General features: G+C 51.4%; 1 protein-coding gene and 1 non-coding gene across 6 annotated transcripts in view; both read right to left on the bottom strand.

Annotated features, from left to right (window-relative positions):
• Window positions 1-1,563: 1,563 nt before the first annotated feature.
• Window positions 1,564-9,678, bottom strand: part of Ap1b1 (adaptor related protein complex 1 subunit beta 1) — a 103,662-nt gene continuing 95,547 nt past the window's right edge. For 3 of the 5 annotated variants that reach the window (XM_026788720.1, XM_005366153.2, XM_005366154.2), the window contains 7 exons: window positions 6,602-6,747; window positions 5,142-5,271; window positions 4,797-4,881; window positions 4,110-4,196; window positions 3,867-4,021; window positions 3,441-3,449; window positions 1,564-2,590 (listed from right to left, as the gene is read on the bottom strand). In XM_026788720.1, the coding sequence (XP_026644521.1) occupies window positions 2,516-2,590; window positions 3,441-3,449; window positions 3,867-4,021; window positions 4,110-4,196; window positions 4,797-4,881; window positions 5,142-5,271; window positions 6,602-6,747 (687 nt within the window). In that variant the 3' untranslated portion in view covers window positions 1,564-2,515. The remainder of the gene's footprint in view (window positions 2,591-3,440; window positions 3,450-3,866; window positions 4,022-4,109; window positions 4,197-4,796; window positions 4,882-5,141; window positions 5,272-6,601; window positions 6,748-9,678) is intronic. The other 2 variants (XM_013353366.2, XM_005366155.2) reach the window with 1 other exon arrangement.
• Window positions 6,113-6,209, bottom strand: LOC113458181. The gene has a single exon (XR_003378605.1). It is a non-coding gene; the product is annotated as a small nucleolar RNA SNORD125 (small nucleolar RNA).

Genomic DNA, 9,678 nt, shown 5'->3' with positions numbered 1-9,678 from the left:
AAAAAAGAAACCCTGTCTCGAAAAACCAAAACCAAAAATAAAGTTATTGATACCGTGTCCAAGAAAAAAAAAAGTTTGATTATATGTTAACCTCCGAGTCTCTTACAAATTAGAGCAGCCCCTGAAATAACTTCCTAGGATGAAAATAAGTTACCAGGGTCCAGGCACAGCTGGAGAGCTCGCAGAAGTAAGTCTACCAGGGTCCAGGCACAGCTGGAGAGCTCACAGGAATTTTGTGGTCAAGGTGCTGATAATACCCAACAAGGTGACAGAAAACTCTATAACAGACTGTTTATAAATGTAAAAACAGGCCAGGTGTTGGTGGCATACACCTTCAATACCAGCACTTGGGAGGCAGAGGAGTCTGAGGCTAGCCTGGTCTATATAGAGAGTTCCAGGATAGCTGGAAGCTGTTATACAGAGAAAAGTTCTCTTTCAAGTAGCTGATGGCCAGGGACCCCCGATGCCTTACAAATCACAACTAGAACTGGATGTCAGTCCTTATTGCTGAAGACATCACAAGCTATGTTGTGGGGCCTGTTAAGTCTGGAAAGGCTGGGCTGGAAGGTTCCTCCTGTTAGCTGGCTTTCACGGCACCAGGTGCATTGCAGGCTTCTGACAAATGGCTACCAGTGATCCTTCTCAACTGTACACAGGCAGCATGCTAACGCCAGTCTTCCAGGCAAGATGTTCTGGAGATACAACGGTCGCACACCTGTTGCTAACTGGACTAAAGGCCTGCTCCCCAGCAGGGAGCCCTCAGTCTGTTCTAAACGTCTGTGCTGCGGAAGTCCTAGCTCCAGAGATGATTACTGCTGTAGGCCTTGGTCAGGGAAGTTGCTTTTTAAAATGGGCAATGCTTACAGCAGAGACTCATAACTGGCTAAAGGAAGAATGACTGTTGTTTGGGTCTACTGGTACAATGCCCATTCTCAAAAAGGGGCTGGGGAAAAACATAAGTGCTGAAGAAAGGGTTGGGTAACTGGGGAACCCTGTTCAGCATGATGTGACTGACCATTACTGTCCTAAACTGCACAAGACCACCACAAGGTTGAATCCACCAACATTACCTCATGGAAGCAGGCAACAGGAAGCTCTTCCCCTCACAAAGGGGAGTAAGAGGTTAACAATGCTGAGGTGCTGTTATTCCTTGGGCTAATTGTTTCTTTGGTCTCTTGTAAGTGCTCTTCTGGTGCTCTCTCCCTTGGGAGAAGACAGGCACCACTGCCCATCCTCCCCTGCTCCCTGCCCCCAGTCATCCCCACTGCTTCAAGATAGCACAAAAGAGGAAACTCGGAATGGGACTGAAAGCCCTCCCCTGGAATAAAGCATACACAAAGTCTCTAGCATCAGCTAGGCGGGACTTAGCATCAATGGCAGGAAGGTGGCAGGGACTTAGCATCAACGGCAGGAAGGTGGCAGGGGGTCACCAGCAGGCCACAGGAGGGTAGAATGAAGGGAAGGAGAATTAGGGCAGGGACCACAGTCAGGTGTATGGCTTCAGCCCAGGACCCTTGCCCAGAAGAGCCTTACGACCTGACATACTGGCCAGGGACACACTTGATGTCATCAATTTTATTCATTTTTTCTCTTTGAAAATAAGAGTAAACATACAATATATAGTTTCTATTTATACGTAGTAGATATAATTACTGCAGGGGTCAGACGCTATCCCCAGCCACCCAGAAGCAGTTTCTCAAGCTGGTCTTTCTTTGTGGAGGGAAAGAAGTATGCATGACTGCCAAAAGCAGAATCTTTATTATCAAACAGCAGCGACAGGAAAACCTACCACTGTTAGACACGCTGAGACTGGGGTGCCAGAGAACCCATGGGAGCCCCACACTGGAAGCATTTCCACTGCCACTTGTTCCACCTTTCGCCCCTTTTCTGTTCTAAGAGCCCTGGACTCACAGAGGGGACGCCAAGGAATGTTTTGTAGGCAGTGACCATCCTCCAGGGCACGAGGGAAGAGAACTCCAGACGGCTCTGGACCACGCAGGCAGTCACAGAGCACCAGCTGGTGTGCATGGGGTGGATGGTGCTGGCCCAGGTTGCTCCTCTGGGCCCATCTCTGCCCATCACCACATCTGGCCCCACCAGAGTCCCAAGGCTGTGACAGAGCAGTAATATTGGCACCCATACTCTACCCAGAACAGGCTCAGTGGGGAGACAGAGCAGGGATCAGGAGCTGGGACTCCAAGGGGAGTTCCATGCTCACCCCCAGGCAAAGGGAGAAGGAAGAGCACCCTGTGGCCTCCTGTCCAGCTTCTGCTGCTATGCTGGCTCCGTTCCCTTTGATCCCACATCAGCAGCAATGGAAACCAGCCACTGGAGATTCACAGAGACCTCACTCCAGGAGGGGGCAGGGCCCTACTCCGGGCCCTCAGGATCAGAGAAGCCTCCTGGGTGGTCAGGAGCCCACCTGGCCTTTCCCCAAAGAAAGGAGGAGGTACTGCCACCCACAAGGGCTCCACGATAGGGCTGGCAGAAGGTTGGGGTGGATGCTGGAGGGACTTCAGTTCTTGAGGATAGTCTCGTAGGCCTGGTACACATGCTGGGACACCTCTGGTGCTCGGCACTTCAGGGACAGCTGCAGGAAAAGGAGGGCAGGGAAAGAACTTATCCCTGGGGCTCTTCAGTAAAAGGATGGGAGAGAGAACTGGCACCAGATGGAAAAGTGAGCTTGTATATATGTGTGCATGCATGGCAGGGTGGCAGCTCAGAGCGGGACAGATGTGAGCTAAAGCAGAGGGGGTGGCCATAACAGTCAGCTGGGTGGGAACCAAATATTCTTGCAACCCCCACACCTGCTGTCAGTTCTGCCACCAGAGCCACTGTCAGGCATGATTCACGAGCTGTCAGGAGTACCCAGATCCCACCCCCATTCTGGACCTCCAACCACTGGAGGTCTAGATCAGAAGCGATTCTGACAGGCAATCCTGGTGGGCAGGGTTAAGAGAGAGCAGGTCTCTGCTGGGGACTGCAAGGTGTGTGGGGCTTGCTCTGGCTCCTGCACAGGAAGCAGGTTTATGTAAGAGCACCTCAGTACTGGTTGAGGTCTTAGTCTTGAGACTCTGGGCAGAGGGGATGGAAGCCAGCCAGCCCACCCTTCCACTTGAGAGCATCAGATCTGTCTGAGGCTGCAATTAGGAAGGAGTGGCAAGTAGAATTCTGTAATTCAGCAGCAGTAGCCACAGAGGGGTCCGTGGGCCTCCTTTTAAGGGCTCCACATACCATGCACATGGAAGTGGTTGGAAAGTCCTGGTATCGGTGGCCACCATCACATCTGCTGGGCCTTGGGAGCATAGCATTGTGTTTAAGCAAGGCCAAGTTACAGAGGGAAGCAGAATGCACTGGGGTCAGACCAGGAGATGAGGCATGCGCAATACTGCTAGGAAGGATGAAGGTGGGGCAGAAGAAGAGAGAAGCAATCTGCTAACCTCCAAGTCCTGTACCATAGGAACCATCAGGGAAGGTGGACGTGCAGCAATCAAGAGGGAGATGTAAATTACCACCACCTCAGCTAAGGTCACAGACCACACACCAGCACCAAGGTCACCAGGATTGGGAGGTGTAACTACAGGGCCACACCTATCAGGCAAGACTGCCTGGGGGAAGCAAAGCCTTGACTCTGGGCCTGGGAACAGCAGTGGGGTTTACAGAATACCCAGACCGCCCTGAAGGTGTCCTCCGAGAGCTCTGACTTAAGGTCAGAAGTATGGGCTGCTGCGAATCAGTGTGCCCTGGCCAGGCACTCATATGGCAGCAGGGCAAGTTCAAAGAACCAACTCTCACAGCAGACTCAAAGAGACCTTGGCACAGTGACGCCCATCACTGCCAGGGCAGGGAGGTCCAGGGGCTCTCACCGTGAAGTTGGGGTTGCCTGGTTGGATGCGTAGTTCTGCCAGCACCCAGATGCCATTGGTCAACTTCAGAGACTGGTAGAGCATGTCCTGGCCCTCCACATTCCTCTTGGCCACGGTGAAGATGTTACTGCTTTGCAGCTTGTTGCTTGCAGTCTCTGCAGGATCAGATGGCCATGGAAGGCCCACACTCAGTGGGTACAGGGGAGAGGATGAGTGGAATGGGGGGGGCAGGGGAGGCCTCACCTGTGTTGAGTGGGCAGTCTCTGATTTGGAACTGTGCTTCATTCTCATTGGGAATGTCTTTCCACGTGGCCAGGAACATCTGCCGGTCTGCAGGGGAGGAGGGTGGGGTGAGAGATGGACCCTGATAAACTGTGGCCCCAGCATCACATGACAGGAAATGGGTCTGGTCTCCAATGTGCCACCTGGAAGCTGAGTGAAGGCACTGGCTCCTCCACAGTTCTATCTGCTTCAGCTCAAAGGACACAGGCCTGTTCTCGAATGCCCTCTGCTTCCTGCCTCTCCTTCTCCCTTACCCTACATCTGACCGCATCTTCTTCCCCCTCTGTGCAGCCTGCTCTTTAGACATGGCTCTGTGGCAAGGATGAGGAGGTGCCACCCAGCCCAGGCTGGCCTTCCCTGCAGTCTTCCTTCTCAGGGTTCTGGCCCCAGCACTGAGGAGGTAGACACCAGGTATGGTGACCGACCTGGTTCTCTGCAGTCCATGGGACAAGCTGAAGGGTGAGCAGCAGGGCTCACAAGTGAGGTGGCACAGGCCACCTGCAAGCCAGAGTCGGGGCCCCTAGGATCTGCTGAAGAGTCCACCATTAAGGCAAAGCTGTCCTGTTAATCCTTATTGCAAGCACTAGCCTTCCCAGGTTCCCTAGCTGCAGTTCTTTGCACAAATCCCCAGGGCCCTTCACAACTCACCCATCTTCCCGTCCTCCACAAAGAGGACATGCAGTGGGTACAAGGTGCTGAAGTAGAAGACATCAATGTTGTTCTTCACAGCCACCTAGGCATGAGGGTCCCCAGTTAGTCCCCAAGGCTTGATACCCTGATTCCTGGGCTTATACCGCCTCTGAAGCCCCAAACAGGGTGTCCTAACAGGCTTTCTCATAAACCATCCCTTGTGGCCATGCCCTTTGTCCCCTAGCCCAGGTTCCATCTGCGTCCAAGAGCACAGTTCTCTATCAGGCCTTTTACAGATATGGCTAGCAACCATCCCAGGACCTAACTGAGCAGAAGCAGGGTGCTGGCCCTGTGGGGACACACCTGAAGGTTGTTCAGAGGCTCCATCTTCATGACTGAGCCCACTGTGTTGAGAGGCAGGGAGAGCTCCACAGTCTGGTTGGGACTGAGTGGGGCGTGTACTTGTAGTGGTGCAGCAGGAGCCAAGCCAAAGCTGAAGGAAGAGAGAAGCCCCCACAGGGGTGGTAGGGGAGCGGGTGCTGACATGGAATAGGTTGGCTCTGGAGTGGGGAGAGAGGTGATGGGCAAAGAGCTCCTTCATCAAGTAAGCTTTCCCCAAGCTCATGACCACCCCTTGTCCACTGGCCATGTGGACAAAAGGTAAGAATCTGGGGCTAGTACTACACACCCTAGTCTGGTTAAGGCAGGGTAATCTCTGCTGTCATTTCTCCCTGTGCTGGATCCTGACAGGTCAAGGTGACATATCCCTACCCCTTCCTTAAGGACCTTACACAATACCAGCGGCCTGGACTCCCCGCTTCTTGAGAGCCTAGGTATTTATTACTAAGACTCCTAATTTAAGAGGGATCTGACCACGCCCAGCAATGACCAGATTTCACTATCACTTCTGGAAGGCAAGTCACAGTGATACGGAGGGGAGCATTCAGCATGTCCAGGGCAGCATATGGCAACAGGCCAATTTCTATACTGGCAAAGACCCAATTCCTTCTTCCTGATGAGGACACTGAACCTAAATGAAGGACTGGCTCATACCCATCTCCTGGCTCCTACGTGGTGAATGCACTGCTGAGAAATGACACTATGCTCTCTCCTCAGGCTTGCCTAGAATCCAGAGGGAACGTAGACCTGTGTGGTGGGAGTGACCCCAATGTCAGTTCTGTGACCTGGGGCATAAGGAGGAGTCTGTCCTACTGGACTATCAGGCAGCTCTATCACTCTATAGCCCATGGCCACGGCATAAAAGGAAGTGTTTGATGCAAAGGGTTTATCAGCAGTCATACACCTACAGCCTCTAGAGTCCCGTGAGGGAAAGAGGCAGAGCTGCCCCTTCAGTCAACTTCTTAGAGGCTCAGTTTGCTTATCACTGGAGCTGTTCAGGAAGAGGGATCATCAAGAGGGGCTGCCAAGGTTCCGAGAGCCTGACCTTTGCGGCTCACAGAGCTAGCAGGCACGTTTTCTCAACAACACACAGTACAGGCCGTATGGGGGAGGAAGGGCAACGAGGAGCCAGGAGCACCCACTACTCATTTTCAGAGTCTTTATCTCATCTTTTGCTTTCAGGGGCGGCTGACTGGCTGGCAGGCCCACTACCATTTACTTTCTCAGAACTGCTCCCTCACACAAAAGTGACTCAGGCCTGGGAGGAGAGGCAGGAGGGAGATACAGAGCGCTTCTAGTGGTGGGATGCTAGCTTGGAGCTGTGATTTCTGACACAAAACTGTTCCTTTGGGCAGTGGAGGAGAGACCTTTCTACTCTGACTGGTACGTTGGAAAGTGACTGCTGAGTTTGGGAAGGGGCTCACCTGTTACGATTGAACTGGATGGCGAAATCTGTCATGACCTGCAGGGCCTTGTTAGTCAGCTGCAGGTCCATGGAGATGGAGCCAACCTGACGGGTGAAGGTGCCAGAGATCTCCAGGCCCTTGGCCTTCATGGCAGGCAGCCAGACCTGTAGGGAAGAAGATGGGAGGGGCCGTATGACTCTTCCCCACCCCAAAATCATAGCTGGCCCCTGAGACCCTTTCTTTCCTTCCTAAGGGCCTTCTGATCAACCTGCCTCCATCACCATAAATAAGTGATGATAAATAAGCTAATCCTGTATCCCACCCAGGGCCAGCACCATAGCATAGCTATGTATCAGGGTAGCGGAGGACAGGCAGGACATCTTCAGAGGTCATAAAAGGCAATACCAAGAAAGACTGAAGAAGGATGAGGAGACAGGTGAGCCTTGCCAGTACCATGACAAGCCAAGGTCAGAGCTGAGTATCCAACAGCATTCTGGATCCTGGCCACAGCCTGACCTCTACTTGGCTGTTACAGACTGTCCTTTCATGCAGGAGATATGGCTGGTCTTCCACTGAAAGAAACTGGCTGGATCACAGGCAGCACCAATGAAGCTCTGGCCTGCCAGTGTCCCGGCTGTCCTTAGCAGGCTCAGGAGTGGAATGTCTGCATCAGGACCTCCCCCACTGCTCACAAGGAGCTCTTTAAGGAAAGGGTTTTTGCTGCTCTGTCTACATCTGTCTCAGAGCCCAGTGTGGTGCTGCTGTGTACAGGGCACTTACTAAGTAAATGGCAGGAATCAACCCTGCCTGTGAAGGACAACCACGAGCGTCAGCCTTCGGATATGCAGGGGCCTCTCAGGCCCCTTGATAACAGAAGGCTACAGTTCTAGTAGACAGCTTCCACAGTGCCCCAGTGTACATGGCCCTCAGGCTATAGACATATAACTCTATCTTAGGTGCTATTCACATTCATTGAGTTCTGAGAGGTCTTGATCTAAATGAACAAGAAATGAATCCAAGAAATGAGTTGTTAGATCATAAAGGTGGCCCAGTGGATAAGCTACATCTGCCCTCGGGGCTTCCACTTCTCAAGGTACCATAGTTTCACCCAGGTGGCTGCCCAGATCTCTTTCCTCTTTTTCACAGCAGCTGGAATTATCTTGTAAAATGCAAACATGGTCACGAACCCCTGGAAAACCCTTTCCCACCTTGTACTGGTATTCATAGTCTGGGTTCCTATTCCAGGCTTATCTTGATCCTCCTCCCCAAGATGTCTCACTTGCTGTCTATTGGAAAGCACTTCTCTGTCCCCACCTCACCTGGCAGGCTCTGAGCACCGTGTGTCCCCCAGGACAGAAACCACCAGCACTGAGTCCCCAGCCAAGGCACGAGGTGTGAGAGCATTCAGAAAGCTGTAAAGCCTACCCTAAGCTTGGCGCCCACAGACAGGCACTGTTACTCTGTCTCAGCAGGCCTCTTGTGCTTGCAGAATTGGTCCTCGTCAATGCGGACTCAGAGTCTTGAGAGGTCTAACAGAATTAAATCTCACTGACTGGCTGAATCCCTCAAAGAAGCTAATCCATGCAGACCAACTTGAAGTTTTCATATACAAGAGCTCCATGTGTAGGGCACACACTTATCTATGAAAGGTGTGTGTGTGTGTGGGGGGTCTTGTACAAGGACAAACAACCCCAGCAGCAATAGTGTTATAAAGGAAGTACAGACCACCGGCTACTGTTAAAGAAGGGAGCAGTGACTAAGGAGATGGAAGTCCTGTCCTGTGGCAAGGACTCTTTGTCCAGGAGCCTGCCTGACTTCTAACCCAGCCCTCACAACTCCTGTTACCAGCACTAAGTGTGAGCAGGCACATCATCTCTACCTGACTAACAGTGATGTCATCAGTTAAAATCAATACACACATACAGCTAGGTGCTGGCGCACGCCTTTAATCCCAACACTTAGGAGGCAGAGGCAGGTGAACTCTAGAGGCTGAAGCCAACCTGGTCTACCGAGTGAGTTCCAGGACAGCCAGGGCTACACAGAGAAATCCTATCTCAAAAAACAAAAAATAACTGGGTGGCTCATGCCATTGATTCCAGCACTCGGGAGGCAGAGACAGGTGGATCTCTGTGAGTTTGAGGCCAACCTGGACTACAGAGTTAGGTTCAGGACAACTGGGGGTACACAGAGAAACCCCCCAAACAAACAAACAAAAAAACAACAAAAACAAAAAACCTTTACACATGTGGAAGACTAGCCAGCTCACGCTTCTCATTTCTGGTTGCTGAGTATCCAGTGAGTACCAGATTGCAGGACTCTGCCCTGTGACATCAGTAGTTTTTGTTTTGAGATCTTCTTGCCTTTTAATGCTGGGATTAGAGATGGGTACCACTATGTTCTGTGGAAATTACTTTAACTATGTAAAGATGTGTTACATTTGTTTGTGCTGCATTTGCTTAATGATGTAAGGATGTGTGTTTAATTATGTAAAGATGTGTTGTATTTGTTTCACCTTACCACCTAAGACACCTGATTGGTCTATTAAAAAGCTGAATAGCCAATAGCTAGGCAGGAGAGGGATAAGTGGGGCTGGTGGGCAGACACAATAAGCAGGAGGAGAAATCTAGGCAAAAGAGAGGAGAGAAGGAGGAGAATGAGAAAGAGAGGGACACACTCGGGCCAGAAGCCAGGCAGCTGCCAGCCAGCCAGCCATGAGTAGCAGTGAAATGAAGATATGCAGAAGGAGCAGGGCAGTGGTGGCACATGCCTTTAATCCCAGCACTCGGGAAGCAGAGGCAGGAGAATCTCCGTGAGTTTGAGGCCAGCCTGGTCTACAAGAGCTAGTTCCAGGACAGGCACCAAAAACTCCAAAGAAACCCTGTCTCGAAAATCAAAAAAATATGCAGAAGGAAAGAAAAGTAAAGAGTCCCAAGGCAAAAGCGTAGATAAAGAGAAACAGGTTAAATTATAAGAGCTAGTGGGACAAACGTAAGGCCGAACATTCATAACTAATAAGAAATCTCTGGGTAATGATTTGGGAGTGGTTGATAGCCCAAAAGAAAAGGCCTGCTACACTATGTCCTACTGACCAATTC

The sequence above is a fragment of the Microtus ochrogaster genome, unplaced genomic scaffold, assembly GCF_000317375.1.
Source record: "Microtus ochrogaster isolate Prairie Vole_2 unplaced genomic scaffold, MicOch1.0 UNK6, whole genome shotgun sequence".
Lineage (NCBI taxonomy): Eukaryota > Metazoa > Chordata > Mammalia > Rodentia > Cricetidae > Microtus > Microtus ochrogaster.
This window is presented reverse-complemented; position numbering and strand designations above follow the sequence as displayed.